The 22,949-nt window shown below is 39.4% G+C and overlaps 2 protein-coding genes across 2 annotated transcripts in view; both read left to right on the forward strand.

Annotated features, from left to right (window-relative positions):
- Positions 1-1,989, forward strand: part of KIAA2026 (KIAA2026 ortholog) — an 89,430-nt gene extending 87,441 nt beyond the window's left edge. Inside the window, exon 9 of the transcript XR_009115878.1 lies at positions 1,911-1,989. The gene's annotated coding sequence lies outside the window, so the exon portion shown is untranslated. The remainder of the gene's footprint in view (positions 1-1,910) is intronic.
- On the forward strand, positions 1,047-19,667 carry ERMP1 (endoplasmic reticulum metallopeptidase 1). Its single transcript, XM_058043324.1, has 15 exons — positions 1,047-1,327; positions 1,911-2,212; positions 5,174-5,301; positions 5,629-5,734; positions 6,613-6,759; positions 8,339-8,431; positions 9,772-9,984; positions 11,120-11,340; positions 14,007-14,181; positions 14,726-14,916; positions 15,632-15,784; positions 16,273-16,475; positions 17,123-17,238; positions 17,744-17,907; positions 19,202-19,667. The coding sequence occupies exons 1-15, from the start codon at positions 1,047-1,049 to the stop codon at positions 19,364-19,366; spliced, it is 2,658 nt and encodes an 885-aa protein (XP_057899307.1). The 3' UTR covers positions 19,367-19,667.
- The last annotated feature ends 3,282 nt before the right edge of the window (positions 19,668-22,949 follow it).

Here is a 22,949-nt window from a genome sequence, read left to right on the forward strand (position 1 = left end):
AACCCTGCAAGAACCACCAGTGCTGTTACGTTTTTTAGGGTGGGGGCTAGGGTTGAGACACTTTGCTGCTCCCCTACATGGCACCACTGTTACTTCTGTGAACTGTGAACTTTCCTTTCTGCTTTAACAAAAACAAAACCAACTAACCAATTAAAACAACGAAAAGAGGCAAGAAACCAAGGAAAGCCTTGCACACCTTTGTGAGCAAGGTGATGCAGCACATAGTGCATGGGGCAGTCTTTGGTCAGGTGCAGGGTTAGGTGGATGCTCCCCCTGGAGCTGTGGCTGCGCAGAGGGCCCAGGGCTTCACCTCTGCCAGGCCACCACTTCCATGGACAGCCACTGCTGAGGGCGTCCCAGCCTCAGCGTGCAGCCAAACCAGGCCCGGCTGCACTGGCTGTGCCCGGTTACGGGCCCCTGAGGACAGGAGAGACATGGAGCTCCTGGAGCAGGTCTGACAGAGAGCAACAAAGGTAGCTTAAGAATTGGAGCACCTCTTTCTTGAGGAAAGGCTGAGAGAGTTGGGCCTGTTCAGCCTTAAAAAAATATGCCTGTGAGGTGGCCTTATCAGTGTAAGTCTCTGAAAGGAGGGTGCAAAGAGGATGGACCTGGCTCTTCTTAGCAGCTCTGAGCAACAGGACACAAGGGCAGGAGACAAGAGGCCAATGGGCCGTAAATTATGCACAGGAGGTTCCACCTGAGCGTGAGGAAGAAACCTTTATCTTTATAGTGCAGTTGACTGAGCGCTGGAACAGATTGCCCAGAGAGGCTGTGGACTTTCCCTCATTAGGAATATTCAAGAACAGCATGGACAAATCCTGCGCCATGTGCCCTGGGATCACCCTGCTTGAGCACAGAGGCTGCACCAGGGGGCTTGCTGTTGCCCTCTAACCCGACCGGAGCGGTGGCGGGGCGAGAGCGCCAGCGCCACGGCCGGGCCCTGCGCCGGGCCACGTGAGCGGCGGGCGGGGCCGGGCCGGGCCGCGCTCTGACCCTCGCCCGTGCCCGTACGGCGGCTGCGCGGCGGGCGGGAGGACGGCGCGGCCATGGAGCGCGGCGGCGACACGGGCGGGTGGCGGCTCCGCGCCACCGCCGCACAGCGCGACCGCCGCCGGCCGCCGCCGCGAGAGGACGGCGACCCCGGCGCGGGCGGCAAGAAGCGGGGCGGGCGGCGGCCGCTGCTGCCGCTGCCCGAGGCGCGGGGGGCGCCGCTGGTGCTGCTGTACCTGCTGGGGCTGCGGGCGCTGGCGCAGGTGTCGCACCGGCAGCTGCTGAGCCGCCCGCCCGCCGCCGCCGGGCCCCGCGACTTCAGCGCCTCCCGCGCCAGGTACGGCGGGGCGCCGGGCGGGAGGCGGCCGGGGTGGGTGGCGGTCCCTGGCAGAGGGGTCGTGTCGCGCTGTGCCCTGGCGAGAGCTCGGAGCTGATGGAGCAGCGCCTCCCCATAGTTTAGTTCCAGTAGTCTCGTGCAGTGCTCAGTGTCTTCAAGTTTTCAGTTGTTATGTCACCGAGACGTCGGCAAGACTAAAACTATCACTTTAATTTCAGTTTTGGAGTGTTAGCGTTAGGTGTATATCTTGATAAAAGCGTGCTTTTTCAGACATTCGGAAAAAGACATATATGCATATACAGAACCTCGCTAAAGGTAAAGTCTTTAGCTTCTTCATTCACTCTTCTGTTTCTTTTTAAATTGATATGTTCAGATCAGAAAACCAATACCATGGCTTACTATCATGTTAAAAGAAGGAGTCCTAATCAGGGCTATATTCCCATTACAAGTTATCATCTAACTGGCTTTAGCCTCTTCTGCCTACCTTGAGTTTTGAAATAGAACCATCTACAAAAATGTTACAGTTGTAGATAAGTTACATACTAAATGTATTGATGCTTAAGTTTTAATTTATGTCTTACAGGGGATATCTTGACAACATTACAGCAATTGGGCCCAGAACAGTTGGAAGTCCAGAAAATGAAGTTCTTGCAGTTAACTACCTCTTAGAACAAATCAGGGGAATAGAAAGAGAAAGCACAGATGCTCACAAGATATCTGTAGACATACAGAGGCCCACAGGCTCCTTCAGCATTGACTTTTTAGGGGGCTTTACTAGTTACTATGCAAACATAACCAATGTGGTAGTGAAGCTGGAACCTCGCAATGGAGCTGAGCATGCAGTGTTATCCAATTGTCACTTTGATTCCGTACCAAATACCCCAGGTAGGTCCGTGCGTTTGTTCCGTGTTTCTGTGTGTGACATGAGCTGCAGGGCTTGGCTCATGGATTTTTCCTACCAAGTAGCCACGCTAGAATAATGCACGTGCCAGCTAGTCAGCTTGGTCTCCGTGAAACTCATTGTTTAGAGTGACAGATTGATCCTAGTTAAACTCAGGATTTCACTCTCATTTTCTGGTAGGCAGTGATTTACAGATGCTTATCTAGATTCCTGGGAAGTTTGGATATATCTGCCTTTCTTGTACTTCACTGCTTATGCATATTGTTTTTGTGCTATTTCCACCCATCGTCCAGGTCTTTTCATATTTCTGTACTGATTTAATCCTGGTTTTCCTTTCACAGGATGCTTTGTGCCAGAGATTATGCCCACAGACATTAACGAGTCTGTTTTCCCCTCCTTCTACTGGTATCTCAGATTTTCAGTCTGATATGCTTAAGATATGCCAGGTGTTTTTTTCTTTCTACATTCAAAGCTTCTGTCTCAAAAGACTGTAGTGATCAAAGGCTGGAGTACTATTACCTTGATAGTGTGTATATGTTTTACTGCTAGTTTGATTTGTCACTTTTGTGTACTCTCTTACTCTTGTTCCTCTACATTTTTAAAATCTAATCCTTTAAAGTTGTTATTGCAGCAAGGGTGTAAACTGCTTTGTAAATTTGTGGGTTTAACAAAGCTAGGACGGTATGGATCTAAAACACAAAATCTGTTGTAACACTCAGCCACAGGTGTGTGCCTGTTATTACAGTTAAAAAACACCCACAGATGGCACTCACCAGTGGTACAGCTTTTACTGGAATTTCTTCATTTACATCCCATGCAATATTTTATTGGTGGTGAGCCTTCTGTTCTGTAGCACATGTGATTCGTCTTCATTATTAAGGGAACAGTTGAGTGTTAGCTAGAGAAACAAAGCTTTTACTGGACTCCTGCCTTTTTTCTGAACATAAATTGTGTGAAGAACTTCTCTTTCTCAATCATATTTGTACAACATGAGCTTCTAAATTTAGCTTAATAAATGCATGATTATTATACATGCTCTGTGACTGAGGAACTGCAGAGATGCTAATTACTGCATGTATGTCTACCAAGACTTAGAGTATTTCACAAGCACAGTACTATGATAGTTAAAAATTGTTTTCCAGTTGATGTCCTATGTAAATTGTGTGTCGATTTCTGTGGATTATAAAACAGGATTATGTTTATATCAGTTATTTTCTTTACAGTTGCTCAGACACTAAAATATTTCACCAACCTTGCACGGAAGTCCCAAAAACAGAGGAGTGGTTTGTATAGGATTTTAGAGAAAACTGCAGAGGAGCCAGAAATCATCCTGTGTGCTTGTTATTAATCACAAAGGAGCCTAGCCCTTTACAGCAGCAAGGAGCTGCTCTGCCTTTTGTTTTCTTAGTGTGTCACTTGCACATTACCTAAGCAAGAATTTTTTGTTTTTTCCCATATTCTCTTAGCTATTTGCTTACAGCCCTTTTCTTCATTATCAGAAAGGTGGGCTTTTAACCAGAATCAGCATGACTCAAAGGTCAGTGAGTAATACATTTGAAAATCAGATAATAAAATATAATCTGCTTGTGGTGCTTATAGACACAAAATATGTGAAGCAAATCTCAGTAAATAATTTATTTTAAAAAATAGAAAGCTTGTGTTCCTTGTGAAGGAAAAAACATAAACTTTGAAGTCCTAAAATATGTCTCTTGTTCTGATTCTACTGCTCTTCAGTTTATATGGCCTATTTGATTATTTTCTGATAAACTTGACAGCAAAAACATTCTTGAAATTATCATTGCAGACATGATGTGGTTTTCTTAGGCCGTAATTTCTGAGAAATAGCGTAGAGAATTGTGTATTGGAAAAATTTCAAATTTACTTATTCTATGCAATAAACTAAAGCTAAAACCTAGACTAAGATTTATGTTTATATTAGGAATATGTTGTTTTCATAGCAGATACTTCTTAAGTTTTGCCTGGTGACTAGCTTTGGAAAAGCTGCTCTTTTTTTTCTTTAGTGTGTAAATTGAACATTTTGAGTAGCTAGCAAGTGTACCTAAATAGCATGCTGACTCCTGAACACATCATTGTTGGCATCTCAGTGCATGTCAGCAACATGCGTGCAACCCAGGCCCACAGGAATGAGGTTTAAATTTCTGTTTTCTCCCAGATTTTATTTATTAGAGCAGGACAGGGAGGTGCTACAGCCTGCACCAAAGTGAGGGAAGTGGGAAAATGGGAGGCCTTGACTAAAAGATGGCTGCTTAATCAAGATAAAAAACCAGTGGGGTGTGGGAGGTGTGAGATTGTAGTTGGATGAGAAACTCAAAGACAGCAGAGATTAGAGTGAAAGGGGTTTCTGCAAAGAAAGAAGGGTGTTGAAAAGCATCTGATCATGAAAATCTTTTATTATAATGTATGCCTTATGGAGACTTTTAAAGGTGTGAATTCTGGTATTTCCTTAGCTTTATTTTGCAGTCTTAGCTTTGTGTAACTTGGAGGTTTTGTCCTCCTAATTGAATTCATTGTAACAATGTAGAGCACTTCAGGGTGACTTTTGTGGGAATGTTTATTTCTTGAAATTTGAGAGTGCTGTCAATGAAAATTACATCCTTATTTGTTCATGTTGCATTTAGGAAAATAGATAATTATCACATTGCTTTCCTAGTAGCCTGGTTAGTCTTTTTCTCTTGAACAGTGGTGTTGAATCTGATATCTTGTCATTCACTTGCCCAACTTCTGAATTTATTTTTTCTTTCAGCTATTGCTTTCAAGTGGTGTAGACAGAGGGTACAAGCAGGACCAAAAATATACTAAAGCTTAACACAATTGTACTGCAGTTATATTAAAACTGCAATAGCATAAACAATTTTCTCTCTCTTGTTTTTGTTACAAATCTGTGTGTTTGTTGTAAGCCTTATTATTTTGCTGATTATTTTAAGGTGCCAGCGATGATGCTGTTAGCTGTGCGGTGATGCTTGAAATACTTAACACACTTTCAAAGTCATCACAGTCCCTGCAGCATGCTGTCATATTCTTATTTAATGGTGCAGAAGAAAATATTTTACAGGTGAGAATGTGCCAGAATTAAAAATTATACATCAAAGCAGTATATTAAAGCTCTTAACAAATGAAAGATATAGCTTGTGTTTAATCTCTTGAAATATTCATTGATTACCTGTCTTTTCTGAGGAGAATGTGTATAATTTCAAAGGAAAGCGTGCAGTTGGATTAAGGATATTGTATATATTAGTTTAAATAGAAGACTTGCATTTTCTGCATCTGATTGTGTTTTCTGCCTTGTGCCTTGAGTTATATGCAGTCTTGAATGATGGAAAATAACATTTAGGCTTGTCTGGTAGATGTTTGACCTATATTTTTTTGTTTCCCCATCAAGGCTAGTCATGGCTTCATTACACAACATGAGTGGGCCAAGTCAATCAGAGCTTTTATTAACCTGGAGGCAGCAGGTGTAGGAGGAAAAGAACTTGTTTTTCAAACAGGTATGAGCTTGCATTGTGTCCAATTTCTACACTAGGATAATTTGATAATAAATTATGCAGACTTGAAGGAATATTGAAAATGACTCATAAGCAAAAGACAAGAGAACATCTATGCCTTTTTCCCAGTCCTATGCACCAGTTAAATTTTTCTTAGTCTTTAGGTAGTTACAGGCTAAAGCTCTACCACAGAAGTTTCTTCATAGGTGGGAAGCCTGTGGAGGGCAGAACAACAGAATTGTGTTTCCCTTTAACTTAAAGATAAAAAGGAGAAAAGTGTTTTGATAGTACATATATCTTAACACTCATACTTTCACACGTTCTATTTATTTTTCACAGAAGTTCTTGTAAAATCAGGAAGATGTTGGCATTAGAACTCCATCTCATGCTCAGGAAGCAGCAAAACTTCTGTGTTTTGTAGGCTATGGTTAGACCTCTACCCCATCCTAGCTGGACTGCAGACATTCTTGTCCTGATGAAGCCCTTAGGTGTTTGCTTGCTCTGAATGCTTTAGGGGGTCAGACTTTTTCTAAACAGCACTACTGATGTGTGATACATGATGGATTGGAAGCTTTGCTAAAGGTTGTGACTTCTTCATTAACGCTAGGTCTTTTTGGGACATGGCTTGTCTGCTCTGCCACTGTTGCTCTCCAACACGGGAGGCAACAGTGGCTTAGTTTTTTTTCCCCCTCAGGTGTAGCCAATTCTTTCTCTCAAGTGTGAGTCATTCATCCAACACAGTTGTACTTACTATATGCTCTGCAGGGCAAGAGTGTTAAATCTCAGTGAGTTACTTTGTGTTATTTGTTACCATGAGAATGCGTAGCCTAACTGAAGTTCAAAAAATATTTGTTGTGAGTTTTCTGCTCATCTTTTGTCAGGACCTGAGAATCCTTGGTTGGTACAAGCATATGTAGTTGCAGCCAAACATCCCTTTGCCTCTGTGGTGGCACAGGAAATATTTCAGAGTGGCATTATCCCGGCAGATACTGACTTCCGTATCTACAGGGATTTTGGCAATGTTCCAGGTATGTTATCAAAAGGCATGTCAATACACATTACATTTTTATAAGAAGGACACTCGTCTCTGGTTGACTGTGTGAACATTTTCAAATTTGATCTGTCACACTGGGAGGGAATTTTCCTGTTCCTTTCCTAAGGAAAGAGTTTTTTATATTGTCATATAGTTGCTAAGGATGTTTTAGATGACTGCTGTTTTCCAGAAAGAAGCTTCATGGTAGACAAGTTTCTTGAAAATCAGGGAAATACTCCAGGAATTAACAGTACTCTATTAAATATTCTGGTTTGAAACATTTTGGTACATGATGTTAATAACTTGTTAATAACCTTGCAGGAATGAAATGTCTGTATCTACAGATTAAGTAAAATCATCGTGTTTAGAGATAGTGACATAGTCATTAATGTATTTCATTTTCCTTGGGTTTTGTTTGATTGGGGATTTTTATTGTTGTTTTGTTTTGTTGTTGTTTTTGTTAGGTTGTTGTGGGTTTTTTTTTCCTTATTGGTGGTGGTGTTTTGTTTGGGGGATTTGGTTGTTGGTTTTTAGGGGGTTTTGGCAGGTTATGTTTGTTTTTTTCCATAATCAAGGACTGGACAGAAGCTTTTTTGTTTTGCTAATCTGTTTACAGCTTGCTATCCTTTCTGTGGAGAATGAACAGTGGGAAAGAAATGTGAAATGTTCACTCAATGAACACAGTTCAAAAGACTGTAAACTTCTGTAAAGTCCTTGTTGTCCAGGACAGGTTGTCATTGGAGTCAAGAAAAGTGATATTTTTGAATTGATTATTGGTACAAAGCAGTTGTACTGATATATTCTGTACTGTTCTGAAGTATGCTTCTAGTCTGGAAATAAAGTAGCTGATTTTGTACAATGTCTTCTTTGTTCAGAAACACACCTGGATGGTAAATGATTTCTTACTGACCTCTGGGGATTTTTTTATAAACGAATAAAAAAATAATTAAGTTTAACAATTGGTTTGTTCCTCAGAATTGAGACCTAATTTGCTAAAAACTGTGAGAATTCAGATTGCAGGTAGCAGCTTTTTGCATATGCAGCTGAACAGGTGAATGGGATACACTGAATGTATAACTTATTAAGCAGAGGGTTTAACCTTTGCGTTTTGGTAAATACTTTTGTTTACACATTAGAAGTACAAAGAGCGCACCTGGTGTTTTGAGAAGGTGCTGTGTAGTTTCACAGTGCTGCTTTTTATTACTTTTCAACATGAACATTTATTGAAGTGTTGCAAGTAAGCATTTGGCAAGCATCTTGTACATCTTGTACATGAGGCTGAGATGATCTGGTGTTTTCATGTGTTCCTCTATTTGGGTACAGATGTCCTGGGAATGGGTACATGCAAAATGACAGATACTTTAAAATATTTTACAGCTGTTCTCTTTTAAAGACACTGGAAGTCCAGTTAGTTTTCCTTCTGTAAAGAAGACTACTTTCTTCATCTCTAAGGATGATGACTGGGTTACAAAGTAGAGCAGCATTTTCTGTAAAGAATATGGGAGGCTTTCATGTATTTGTTTTGGGGTTTTAGGATTGTATAGATTTTAAAAATGCTGCTTTTCTTTTTGTAGGAATAGATTTGGCTTTTATTGAAAATGGCTACATTTACCATACAAAATATGACACATCAGACAGAATTTTGACAGATTCCATTCAGAGAGCAGGTTGGTATTTTAAGGATTCAATAATTTACCAAAGAGTGGTGTTGTAGCTGCTTTTTCATTTTGCTGTACGACTGCTGTAGTATAAATTGATAATTTTAATGACACATTTAGTACATGTTGGTTGTGTTCTCAAGAACACAAAGAAAGAATTAACTGAATACATACATTTTAAATAATAAAAGAAATATATTTGGTCAGCTTGGGAATATAAACTTTACCAGCATTGAGTGACGTTAGATTCCACAGTTGCTTTCAAATCAGAGTTATTGTCTCTCCATTGATACCTGATTATTCAGCATTCTATGTTCCTTTTATCTCACTAAGTCCCATTATTGGTTAATGTTTTTCGTCAGAAGCTTTTGAGTAGTTTGGTGGCATATAGACTGATCTACCAACAGCACACAGACTGGGTAAATAGGATTTTCTTTTTCAACAACAGGTTGTGTTCGTAGCAGGCTGTTTGACAGAATGCAGTAAAGAAAATGATGAAAACCTTTAATTTCCCAGGAAAATTAGCATAATCCTAAATGCCTCCAGGATTTTGACTGTTTACTCTTCAAGTTTATACAGAAGCCAGCTTAGATGACCAGCATGAAATTAGGGTTTTAAACACTTCCTTGCACCAATTTAGCTGCAGGACAGAAAGTAACGCTTTTAAATTCCTATCGGTAAGATGATTTTACTGGTCATGATGGTTATATGTAGAACTTGTCCCATTAAATATATGACAGGTTAAAAAAAAAAAGACAAACTTTACAGCCAGTAAGCACTTTTAATGGTCTAATAAAAGCAAAATCAAAGTTTAGAGTGATTGCTCTCATTGGTTACCTGTGTTTTGACTGTACTGTGTAAAAGCAAAAGGTGATTGATTCCTGGAGGCTACAGAATTAAAATAGTGGTCTTGTCTTTACAGTCATGTAGGGAAGGAAAGGCAGGTAATTCATAGTCATGGAAGCCTGGAGGGGTCGCTTAGTAGTGAGGAAAGGATGAAGATTAGGAAATTATAAACTCTTCCATGGGTTAGCCTTCAAGTCCAGTGCGAAATATCAGAAGTGAAGAAGAGTTTGTGGGCTGAAAGCCTGACTGTTGCCTTCACTGAGGTGATGTCTAAGTGCATGAGACTTCCCAGGTATACTTATAGGTTATCCCAGCTGGATAGAATAACTCATGAAGATACTGTTCGTATACTGTCAAATACCTGTTTGAGTATAATCATTTGTGTATTCATGCCTTTGTTGAGGATATTTCTATACAATTTTTCAGAATGGTTATATTAAAAATGCTGTGTGATAATTTATTAACCTTGATATAATTATACTGTGCCTCTGCTCCTTTAATAGGTGACAATATTCTGGCTGTCCTAAAATACCTAGCTACATCAGAAAAGTTGGCTAAATCTTTTGAGTATCGACATGGAAATGTTGTGTTCTTTGATATACTTGGTTTATTTGTCCTGGCTTATCCTGCTCGTGTTGGCACAATTATGAACTATATTACATCAGCAATTGCTTTTTTTTATTTAAGCAAAAAAGTATTACAGCCAAAACCCAGAGGTAAGTCTAGGTGATTTTGGGGTGGGTTTGTTTGTTTGTGTTTGGGGTTTTTTGGGTGTGTTTTTGTTTGGGTTTTTTGGTGGGGTTTTTTTTTTTACCTTTTTTGGCTTTTTTTAATTGCATTACTCTTCACCAAATAGTAATTACTCGATGCAAAAGCGCAGGTGAAAAAGTGTTCAGACCATTACAGCATCTGGTTAGTTGAAATTCAGAAATAAATTTTAGGTGTGCAGCATGCCATAGGAGTTGCTTTGTGCTTAAATCTTGCATCTGAATATTAATAATGGTGAAAGAATATGATAGGCCTAAATGTGTAGCATTTATGAATCATGATTTTGTGTCTTATCATTTCATGAAGGTTAAAATGTAATCTTTTAAAGATTTGGAAATTGAAAAAAAAAGTCGAGTATCCATATTATGTTTTTTATTTTGTTAATTCAGATATGGTGTCAGAACCATGTTTCTATGACACCTGTCTGTAGACAGGAGCAAGTAAGGAAAAAAATAGGGAAAATGACCGAAAGATTTAATAGAGTGTAAACCAACTTAAATCTAGTTAGACCTTCTTAGTATGTGTAGGAACATGCCTATTTAAAAGAAATAAGGCTCAAGAAATCACCCTCATCTCAAAATCCAGAAAACATTTTTGGAGTAAGAAAATGTTACAAGAAAAGCAACTCAATTTTTTTGTCATTCTTGGGGGGAACGAGGAGAGGGACTTGTGAGTTTTTTTAGTGGTTTGTTGGTTTTGTTTCATTTTGTATTTTTTTCAGGGGAGAGTTTTTATTTTGGTTTGGAGTTGTTGTGGTTTGTTTTTTGTTGGGTTTCTTGTTGGGCTTTTCTGTATGCTTAAAAGTGGAACCGTGGCTCCACTGGCCCCCTAGTAAAATTTTTGCTAGAAAATCTGCAAAATGCACCGGTATTCTGGGAATAAACATTGCAGCAGGGATGTGTGCAAAGAGACATGCAAAGAATTAGGCTAAGAGATGCAAACTGTGCTGTTGAGATATCTTCACAGGGGATCCCTTTATTTTGGTCATTTAAGTAGTTACACTATGGGGTAATTAAAATGTTGATGATAGTCTGCAGTAGAATACACAAGTATTGAATGAAACTTCTTTTTTCTTCTTCATAGCTGTTCATAACCTGAAGAAGTTACTGACTGCATTCAGCTTAACGCTGACGAGCTGGGTGTGTGCACTGGTGGCAGTCCTCATGGTAGCAGTGTTTGTCTCCTTCATTGGACGGGCTCTTTCTTGGTACACCCATTTCTATGTTTCCGTGTCTCTCTATGGCACTGCAGCTGCAGCTAAGCTCATTCTTGTGCACATGCTAGCCAAGAAGTTCTTCTACAAGGTAGGCAAGGCTTTGTTGTTATTGTTGAAGGGCAATGAAGTGTTTAATCTGTGGAAGATAGATTGGAGCTGCTTAAAAAAAAAGCAAAAAGTTTTTAGTGTTTTAAGTGTCACTGTGAAAAATTGCTTCATCTAAACATAGAGATTGTTCTGCTAAATCAGAGAGGTAAGAGCTTATGTGATTTAAGGCAGCTTTGACCTTTAGGAGATGTTTCAAACAAAAAGCAGGAGCCTTTGTGACTTAGGTCACAGCAACCCCAGGCAGTGCCACAGGCTGGGGCAGAGTGGCTGCAAAGCTGCCACAGGAAAAGGCCCTGGGGGTGCTGGTGACAGCAGCTGAGCGTGAGCCAGCAGTGCCCAGGTGGCCAAGAAGGCCAAAGGCATCCTGGCCTGTGCCAGCAATGGTGTGGCCAGCAGGAGCAGGGCAGGGATTGTCCCCCTGTACTCAGTGCTGGTGAGGCCGCACCTCAAATCCTGTGCTCAGTTTTTGGGGCCCCTTAGTACAAGAAAGTAATTTTGGTGCTGGAGCATGTCCAGAGAAGGGCAGTGGAGCTGGGGAAGGGTCTGGAGCACAAGTTCTGTGAGGAGCAGTTGAGGGAGCTGGGAGTGTTCAGGCTGGTGAGAAGGAGGCTCAGGGGGATCTTTTGACTCTCTACAACTGCCTGAGGGGAGGGTATAGCTAGGTGGGGTTTGGTCTTTTCTCCCAGACAACCAGCAACAGGACAAGAGGAAATGGTAAGTTATGCCAGAGGAGATTCAGATTAGATATTAAGAGACATTTCTTCATGGAAAGGATTATCATGCTTTGAAACAGGCTGCCCAGGGAAAGGGTTGGGTCAACATCCTTGGAGGTATTTAATAAAAGATGTCTAGATGTGGCACTTAGGGACATGGTTTACCAGTGGTCTTGGCAGTGCAAGGCTTAGATCAAATGATCTCAAAGGTATTTTCTAACTTAAACAATTCAGTGGTTATTCTGATTTATAGTTGTTTTGACCACAGCTGGAGATGTAACAGAGCTCTGTCTGTGTTCTTCTCTGCAATAGGTAAAAGTCATTTAAGCCCCTGCAAAGCTCCGTGAGGATTTGGTGTATTACTTTTCCATTGCTGTCATTTGTCATGATTACTGTCTGTTTACCTGTTTTGCTTAGGATTCTTTTTTATGAAATAACCAATGTAATTTAACATGTGTAATAATTTCATAATTATGGATTATAGCAGTCTCATATGGTTTTGTGTTAAATACGAATAATCTTGAGGTATCTGATAGATATGACACTCCTCCAGGGCAGAAGTTGACTACTCAGGCCTGCTAGGTTGAGGTTTTAGGTGCAGTAATATTTAGTCATTCAGCTTGCTGTTACTTATATTATCTCAGCCATGTGGGTATGTTTTGGACAAGGGAATTTAGGAAGCCTTAGCTGTCATCCAAATACAAATGTTTGAAAAAGTTTTAAGAACTTCATGCCATTTGATTGTATGAAAAGTTCTGAATGGATCCATTGTGTCTTTCTCTGGAAGTAGGTTTTTTGAATGTTCTTAGGGTAGGGGAGCGTTAAGTGGTACGTGTATCTTACTGAATGTATGTATTTTGTGTTTTCCCTTTGTGGAAAGGATGAGCCATTTATTAAATAGATGCAATGTTACCATTTTCCAGTCGTCTGGATGAGCTGGTTGTTACTTTAATTAGCTGTTAGGACATTTCAGGCTCTAGATCTACTTCATGGCTACTGATTGCCTAATCATCAGATCAACCATCTGAAAATCAGAAGTGTTGCATGCTGTAGCTTGCACCACGCTGTACAGTTAACGTTGCTTGCATTTGACTTAAAAGTTGCATAAAAATTTTGGAAGCCAGTTTCTTCCTTGGCTATCAGAGGCAGATTCATGGCTCAACAACTTCTGAGTTGATAAGCTTTATGTTTTGAAATAGTTTGGCAACTTTTATGTTTCTTCACTCTCCTCTTTTTTTCTTCCTCACCCTGAAACTGAAGTGGGTGCTTTCTGATAACCATTGTTCATGCAAGCAGTCCCTTGTGCTACTAGCAGGATTTGCAGTGAGGAATCATGCCATGCATACAGTGCAGAATTGCCCATGTAATTAAAAAAAAACCCAAAGCAAATAATATTTTTGATGGTTAAGTTTCTTCTTTCCGTGCCCACGCCCCCTGAAACATATCTGCTGTTGTCTCACATATTATGTCTTTTATTCAAAACAAGTAACATATTTTAATAAACTGACTTCCGAGGTGACAGCTTGTGGCATGACCTAAAGAGGGACCAATATAAAATTTGTGAATTAATAAGAGTGCTTGTGTAAGAAGTTTTTTAATATGCTGTGTTACTTTTTTTAAAAAACGACCCTATTTGCCTGAAACACTGGCCTTGTGTATTCTTTGGTATTGTTATTTGTACATTGCCTTCTTCCCCAGCCTATGTAATCTCTTTTTCAAGTTATGTCAGCAGATTTAGAAAATTAATAAAAAACATGTACTGTCATGGATAATTCTGTATGGTAAGAGGATGCTGAGATGATGCTATTCAAAATCGTTTTGCCCAAGGAAAACAATTGTTTACAAGGAATGTGGATTTTTTTATGTGTTCTCATGAGATGGGAACTATGGAATGTGCACAGTAATAAAATGTTTTTACTTCTTTTTGTTACAGAATGTGAATGAGCAGTTCCTGGGAGATGTTTTTTTTGATGCCTCATTGATGATTTGGTCAATAGTATTGGCTGCGATGACTCAGATGGGCCTTTGTTCAGCATTCATTTGTACATTGTGGGTAGCATTTCCTTTACTCACTAAGCTGATGATCCACAAGGAATTCAGCCAAAAAGGTATGGATTTTGAGGGGTAGATATTATGTTTCTAAACGTGTACCCCTACTCTTATTTAAGCAAAAGAAATCACAAACATTGACTTTGAGTAATCAAATTAACTAAGTCACATTTTTGTCATGAAAAAAGTGTTCTTGAACTAGAGACAAGTTTGTAAGTGTGAGAAGCTTTAAAAAAATATGCTGAAAAACATCCCAGGTCTCAGGCTGTAAGAACAGTATGTCAGTATATTAATAAGTGATCAGAATTTTGATGAACAGTAAGGTTCATAAAAATATAATAATATTTAAATGATGCTTGGGACAGTAAACATTTTTCAGGTTTTTTTTGTAGTACAAGATTAATTTTGTGGTGGTTTTGAAAATTATACTGGTGTTAGCTGTGCAAAATGAGATCTTCCCATATCCATGTTAAGGATGAGGACCAGTATTGTGTATTGGGACTTGCAGCAGTATATCCTTGTGGATATTTCAATAAAGCTGTGTGTTTATGTCCTTCTGAGCTTCTACTTTTTTTGTCTTTTGTTTTTTCCTGTTCTGTATAGGTGCCACAATAAAGTTTATTGCAATGTACATGCTGGGGATGTTTGTTCCCTATTTGTATATGCTGTATCTTAGTTGGACTGTGTTTGAAATGTTTACACCTGTCATGGGACGAAGTGGTTCAGAAATTCCACCAGATATGGTGTTGGCAGGATTTATTGTGATCTTCACTGTAATCCTGTCTTCCTATTTTGTAAGTAGAATTTGCAAATGTTGTTTAAAACCCTTAAGCTTTCTCTATAGTTTAGAATAAGATGTGCTTTTTAATTAATACTGGAAGTTAGTGATAATTTGACAGTATCTTAAACATTACAGGAAAATTCTAGAACATATGTCAAAGATTCCACAGTTTGTGATAGTCAAAGAAAGATCATTGAAGCAGAGCTTATATTGCTCTATGGTGATGTAGTGCAGACTGATGTAAAATACAAAATGTAATGCTAAATTTTGAGTAGAGATTGAGCAGAGATTTGATTTAGGTGTAATATATGACTGAACAATACATATACAAACTTCAAAAAGAATACTCAGATTTGTGGGCTTTTTCTGCTGCCGTAGAACCTGGAAAGATTTGGTTTTGGGGTTTTTTTGTTGGGTTGGGGTTTTTTTTGGTGGTGGTTTTTTTTTTTTTTTTGGTTGTTTGTTTGTTTTGGCAGATGTTTTAAAAACAAGAAAATTTTGAAAGTTCAAGGAACTACTCACTTTGTTTCTTTTTAAAAAAGAAATCATCTTAAAAACACTAGTTCTAAATACTGAGATTAAAAAGACATAATTGCAAGTACCACCTCACACAAGATGCTTCCTTTTAATGTACCTTCAGTTCCATAATTGAATTTTGGAATTATACAAGTAGTGTTTTATATTTATGTGTTGCAGTTTTATAACTGGACTCTTTTTTTATTCTCTAGATTAACTTCATTTACCTTGTCAAAAGTACCAAAACGACGCTAGTAACTTTAACTACTGTGTTTGTAGTCACTCTGATTCTCGTTTGTAGTGGAATCTTCTTTCCTTACAGTTCTGATGCAGCTAATCCAAAGCCTAAGCGAGTCTTTCTCCAGGTAAGAAAAGGTTTGCTTGTTGTATGACCTCTTTTGGTTGCAAGAATATTTAGTTTTTTCAAGGCTTAATATCCCCTTTCTTTCTTGGTTTAAAAGCTCTAGTGATTTTTCTTGGATTTGAAACAATTGATGTTTCCCTTATTCACTCCCAGTGTTCAGCTCACCTGTGTCAGAAGAGCAGGGTATTTTAGGGGGGTTTAAGCGGGTGAATTGTGTAACCAATGGTAATTTAAAAAGTGAATGTGGTTTGAGGTGGGCTAAACCAGTCATCTTCTGATAGTGTTTTTATGATATGTTTCTCATCTGAGTAATTCTTGCATTTATATTCATAAATACTCAGATACATGTTCAGTGCTGAAAAGTCTACTGAAAATGCAGTAGACCTTAAGGTATTTCAGACCTTAAGGATATTTCAGAATCACCTCTGACTCTTGCAAACTCCAGAAGCTCCATTATCTTTCTGTGTTTGTTGTTTTTTTTCCTTCTAGCATACGAGCAGAAGATTTCATGATCTAGATGGAAATGTGGTTAAAAGTGACTCTGGTATATGGATCAATGGGTTTGATTATAATGGAATATCTCACATAACTCCCCATGTACCTGAAATCAATGACACCATTAGAACTCCGTGTGAGGAGCAGGCTCCCTTCTGTGGCCTTCCTTGGATTCTGCCAGTCCATTTCATGTTCCGGTTTGTGTGAACTCTGCCTCGCTTGAGCACTTTACTGTTTATGCAATTTCACTTACATAAGGGAGGAAAAACCAAGGATAATCCTGGTCTAAAAGTACATATTCCTTCATCTGTGTCTTCTGCCATGGGTCTGCTGCAGGAGCTGTAGAAGTTGATGTGTGGAAATTAGATGTAGGCACCATAGGAGAGAAAGGTGAAGGGGGGCCTCCTAAAGGGCAGTTCAGAAGAGGAGGATATATGTCTTCTCCCTTCTTCCCTTCCTTCACTGCAGCTGACAGCAGAGGATGTTTAGAGTAGCAAGTCTCTACAGAAGGAATCCAGCTGCTGTGGCTGTTTCTCACACCACAAGAATCTTGAGAGCAAAAGTTTATCTGTTTGAAGGTGAAAATGTTCTCACTTGTTTGTTTTGTAATTTAAGGCAGATGAAGGTAATGAATTGACACACTAGTGACAATTTTTCTGTTAATATGCCCTTTAAATATTTGTCTGGCCAAAAGTTGATTTTACCTGTCTCCTGCTAGAATCAGCATCTTTTGAATATTTCATGTAGCAGCAGCACAGTCAGCTGTACTATGGAGAAACTTCTTATCTTCTGACCTCAGGGTGTTGCATTGAGAATAACTTGAAACTTTTTTTTTTCTCCAAAGGAAAAACTGGTATCTTCCTGCTCCGGAAATTTTGCCAAGAAGCCCCATTCAGTTTAAACTTCTGTCCAAGAAGCTGATGCCTTGGAATTCTGTGAGGTTAAGCTTTGAAGTATCTGGTGAGTGACTGAAGCTTCTGGTTTATGATTTGTGTTTATTTTTATGCCCATAATAAATCAGGCTTTGACTCCAGTACTGCAGGTTGCAGTGCTGTTCCCAAGATAGTGAGTTTTCTGAGATTAGCATGAATTAATTCAGTTTCATAGCACACTAGAAGCTGTGAGTAGTGTCTTGCAGTTCTTATATCTGGGACTGGTAACTTCATCTGCCTTGAGTAAGTCTTGATTTTACAGAAGGTCCTTTCTAAGCTGGATCTTGTAGCATTTTATATGTTAGTATGTATTTTTTATATTTATTATTATAAAATGTCCTGTGTTCCTCTGTTACCTTAACATCACACTTATCCCAGTGCTTAGGAAAAATTGGAGCATCTTCTGTAGAGAAGACGTTTCTGTCGTGCTTTGGAAGACATGAATAGTAGCTCAAGGATGCCCTGCTGTTCCAAGGGGCAGCAGGTGGTTCCTCTGCCTGTTGATCCATGTGGGCACATCTCTGTCCCTGCAGGCCCGAGCCACATGTCCCTGTACGTGCGGCCGCGCGCGGGCTCCGCGCTGTCCCGCTGGTCACTCGGGGATGGAATGCCGGTCGCCAGCCTGGGGGGAGACTACTTTGTGTTCTACTCCCGTGGGCTGCAGGCAGCTCCCTGGCACTTCTGGGTGGAACTGACGGTGAGTGCGGCACTGCTGGAAACTGGTGATGCCTTGGTCCACCCTCTTCCCACCATGGCTGCATTCCTGTGCAAAAAGTGTCACTGTAACTTCCTAATGTTTTGCTTTATTTGGTAGATCTTAATTCTAGTATCCTTCTTTTGATAGGTCAGCTTTATAGATCAGCTCCCCTGTATTTCCCATGATAGTCCACCAACTTTCAAACAGCCAAGGGAAAAATACTTTTCTTGTCTGCATGGTCTTTGATCATAAGTTTTGATTTCTCTGGTCTTCCCCTCACAGTTCCTGAAGTTTTATCTTTACTACTGTTATTTCAGAGTTGATTTTTATTACTATGAGTAGTTATCTTTCTCTTCTCTTGTTTGCTTGGTGTTGGGGAATTATAGAGTCCTTGGTGGAAAATGTCCCTGCCCTGAAGCTGAAGAGAGCTGTAAAAGCTTTGTTTTCTAAATTTTCTTTTGCATTATTATCAGCTAGAAACAAGGCTTCCAGCCTTCCTGTTTGAGTGGGATTCAACAAATTATAGCTCTCATCCTATAACTTTCTTTATGTCCTGCCTCCACCTAAGCTTCTACTCAGCCTTCGCCTAAGCAGCCCAGGCCTAGGCTTCCACCAAACCCACCTAATCTCAGCCCTACTATGTTCAGAGAGCATAATGCTGTCCATCTATTATCTGTCTGCCTCCCCACCTTCTAACTTGCAAAGGAATAATTTTTTGCAGACCCATATGTTTTTAGTATAGGTTTAGCAGTATTTTTTTATGTAAGTTTTTACTATAGGTTTAGTACTTATCCTATGAGTAAATATTACAAGTATCTTTGAAAAGTCAGAAAGCCCATTTTTCCTTCCTGCACCAAGCAGTCTAAACACAAATAATCCTCAAAGGGTACTCAATAAGGCAGATTGGAGTCTCAAGTGTGACAAGCCTTGCAAGTCTGATAGAGGCAAAGCTAGGCAGAATGGGATTTGCCGTAGAAGGATCAGTGTAAACACTGTGTTGGAGCCCGTGTCTTGATTTGTCAACAAAACAGGCAGATACAAACACTGAAGTAGGAGCACGTGGAAGCTGTGTAACACATCAGAGGCACTGTGATCCAAAAATGTGGTTGTCAGTTTGTTTCAAATTGAACTCATCATGTAATCAGACTGATACGTTGAAGATAAGGGAGTGTTTTAACATAGAGAACAAAGAACTGCAGGACAGATACTGTCTGTAGAAAACTGCATCTGAATTGTGTATGTTCAAGTATCAGGAACAATCATAAAGACTGTGTTGTCCTTTTCTCATTTTCAGGCCCCAGAAAAGCATTCTGATGGGATAGTCTCCCTTGCCATAGCAGCACATTACTTTTTTGGGGAAGATCAAAAGTCACCTCAACTCTATGCCTTACTGGAGAGGTTTCCAAACTGGACGTTTTCTTCTGGCTGGTCCTGTACCTATGACCTTTTTGTCTTTTAATTTTGTCAGCAATGCTGCAGGGCTGATAGGGTTATCTCTGATGCAGCATGCCCTTATGGCAAGCACTTTCTAACAAGATGCCAGAGACTTCAGCAAGAATTTAAAATACTTCAGCAAATGGTGTTTCTTTGGCAGTTTGACTGTTTAAAGACTACTGCTGTCTTGGGGATATAATGATACTTTTCTGAATGCAGTTCACCTTGGCTCTTCCACTGAAGTGGCAGTTTGGCTAGTGGGTTTCTTAAAATGAAAACTGCACTTGACGAGGTAATATTAGTACAATAAATAGTGGCAATTGTAATGGGAGGACTTCGTGGAATTATTTTGATACTGTGTAAAATACAACTGTACTTGACTGATACATGGAGTATCACCTACCAATCCTATCCGTCCTATTCAAGTCTGATCTCCAGCTAGAAGGTGTTTGTTCCTGTGGGAGCACGGCAGAGGTGGCAAAGTCCCAGGCATTACTTTTGTTACTGGAGGAAGTCACTGAAAGCTGTGGTACTCATGTTGGTTGCGTTGAGTCCTTGGCAAATGCACAATGCAGAGAAATCAATATTATGATGGGACATGGTAATTGTTTATCCAAATTGTATGTTTCTGTTAAAAAACTTAGTCCTACCCCTTTTCCTGTCTCTCTGGTGTTACAGCATGAGTGGCTAAGTTCAACCTAACTACCATCTTGTGCTTTTGTTCCTGGTGGGATCTTTCACTGTCAGCACATGAGCATGTGACTTGCTCTCTCATACATAAGAGTGCTAAGTCCTTACTCCTTTAAGTGGATGTCTTATAATTAACCTACTCTAAATTTTTAGTTTCCTTCCAATTTATTAGAATTGGCTAATTTTGGTATCTCCTCTGGAGAAACTTTTGGTAGTGTGTCAGTATTGCACTTGCTAATACATTTTACTATTTCTTAAAATAAGGTTTCCTTTCCTTAAGGAAAAGCACCTAAAAGAGTAATCTTGAAAAGATGTCTAATATTCTGGATTGCTCTTATTTTATTTTCATAGGATGGATTTTTATAAATGTCTGTGTTTTAGACTATCTTCCAATTTTAATTGGCAAGCTTTGAAATCAGAAGCTACTGACTTCTTTTTTTGTACTTACCATCTTTTTGGGGTTTTTTAGTGCAGTGGTTAATAGTTAAGGGTATTTTTTGAAATTCAAAGAACCTGATATATCTGAAGGAACTTAATGTTTTTTTCCAAATTATATATAAAACATTTCGCTATATCAATATCACACTACAAATTTAAATAGTTAATCTCATGAGTATTGCCTAATGTCATACAGAGCAGATTTTGTGCAGGCATCATCATTTCGAGTAGAAACATGCTAGTACTGGTAAGTTTGCAGAGCACGTGAAAGGAAATTGTGTGACAGTTAATTTGTGTGAGCTGTGATGGATAACAGCTCTTCGGTCAGGTATTTTTCCTTTACATTGTTCTGTAGTAGTGTGTAATAGTGGAAAGAACCAGTGTCATTGGTTGGTCAAGGGACATTAACAAAGATTGTCAGCTCACTCATGGACTAGGGTAAGAGGTTTAATTACTGTAATCATAATGAACTGGCCATCAGTATCTTAAAACTTGGGGGTTTATACATTAATGTGCATTAATCATCACTTGATTGTATCTGATTTGAAAGTAGAATCCCTATATTATTTAAAAGTGCTATTAATGATTTGGAAATCAGAGTTATGAACTAAAACTCCTGTGTCTTGAATCTCAACGAATGTGTTGTACTGTACTCTAGCTGATGCACAGCTAGTTAACTAAAGCTGCACTGATATTTACCATCTTTCTCAGTTTTGAGTTTTGTGTTTTGTTTATGATTTAAAGCTTTGGAAGTGCTGTGTGAAGAATTCATACGGGGAGCCAAAAATATAAAAATGCCTGTTGGCAGTTTCTGAAACTTTAGGTGAAGCAATAACTTCTGCTGTCTCAGGATTTAATCCTTGTTAAATAAATTTATTATGAGGTATATCTGGTTTGTTGCAAGTTTCTGTCCTTGTAAATAAAAGCAAAACTTGATTGGTGACACTTGATTTTTAGCATGATTAAAGGCTATATATTTGAGTTCCATTCATTGCAGTAATGTTTTACTTGAACTTGGGGTAGAAATACTGCTAAGAGCAGTATAATACTGCTGGGTCAGACAGCTGGTGTTAGAGCTGTGTGGAAGATAAGCTTGGCCAAAGAATGCAAAAATCATCTGAGTTGAGAAAAGTCAGAATGGGAATTCTGGGTGGTTTCCTGGACAGGAGGGTGGTTTTTGAAGAAGATTTGATACAGAGGAGTCACTGGTAGCCAAGCTAAATATTCTTTGCAAAATTGATGGTTGAGACCAGTTTTATTGTTAATCTTAAGACAAAAAAAAAGAGGATGGAAAAATTCTCTGTTTGTGTCCATCTGCTTCCCTATTCAAGTACAAGCAGATGAGTCTTCTGCTACTGTGGGTTACTATTTCTCCTAAAAAAAGCTATCTGATTTACTCTCTGAAATGTATTAAATGCAAGCAGCTAGTAACTTTAAGGATACAAGGGCATAGAGTAGAAACATTATTCTTAGTAGAGGCAGTAAACAGTTGGTTAAAATTACCTTATGCTCTTTGGAAACAATTTATATCCACAGCATTTTCTCAATTGTTTTCTTCTGGTTTTCCCCTCATTTTGATGGCTTTGAGAATCTACTGTGTTTTCTATTAAAATATCTATTTTTGAAGCTGAGTACTAAGCACTTTATCAATTTAAGCAAAGGAGGCCCCTACATGTTGTTGTTATGCAATCTAGTGCATCCTTATAGTGTGTCACCATACCTTCAAGATTGTCTTTCAAGTAGAAGCATGCAATTGAAGAAAGAAGTGTTGGGATAGGTGCAGTGAACAGGAAAATTTCATACACAATCATACACAAACTGTTGAGCTGAGTGGGGCTGTTCTGTGCTAGTAAGGCCTGTCTTTGATGTCTGTCGGTCTGTGTTGGATTGCAGTTCTCCTGGAGAAACAATAATCAAATAGACAAGATCTAACAAGTCTGTACAGAGGTGGTTGTAGCAGGTGGGATGCAGCTGAAGAACAGTTTGTCTACATGGCAAAGCTGTTCCATACTTTTCTCCCTTGAGGGCTAAACATAATCTGACTTTTGATAATTGTCCGGAAGGGATCTGCAGGATGACCCATTTTAGAACTTGGTATGTGGTGGAGAATGGTAGGAAGACATTCTCTTGGTGGAGAATGGTAGGAAGACATGCAAGATCAGTAAACCTACGTTCTATGGTTAGTGTTAATTTAGGTAACTGGCTTCCATTTTAAACACAGAACATTCATTCTCAACCTTCATGTAAATCCCTTTCAGTCTCGGGGAAATAAATTGATCCTAGAAATTAGCCAGGCTCTCCTGTTCTCTGTGAAAGAGGTTCTGTTGGGCTGCAACTCTTCATGGTTCTGTCAAAGCTGTGGGTGCAGCTTAAGAACATGCTAAGCATTAAAGCAGAGTCTTGAGCAGGAAGTATAAGCCTGTTTAGGGAGATCTGTATTTCAAGTAGGGTGTCAAGCATCAGTGTTCCTCAGCAAACAT

The sequence above is a fragment of the Melospiza georgiana genome, chromosome Z (assembly GCF_028018845.1).
Source record: "Melospiza georgiana isolate bMelGeo1 chromosome Z, bMelGeo1.pri, whole genome shotgun sequence".
Lineage (NCBI taxonomy): Eukaryota > Metazoa > Chordata > Aves > Passeriformes > Passerellidae > Melospiza > Melospiza georgiana.

Coding starts and splice junctions, on each gene's coding strand:
- ERMP1 (XM_058043324.1), top strand. CDS start 1,047: ATGGAGCGCGGCGGCGACACGGGCGGGTGGCGGCTCCGCGCCACCGCC. Junction 6,760..8,338: donor GGATTTTGGCAATGTTCCAG/GTATGTTATCAA, acceptor TTCTTTTTGTAG/GAATAGATTTGGCTTTTATT. Junction 16,476..17,122: donor CCAGTCCATTTCATGTTCCG/GTTTGTGTGAAC, acceptor TTTTCTCCAAAG/GAAAAACTGGTATCTTCCTG.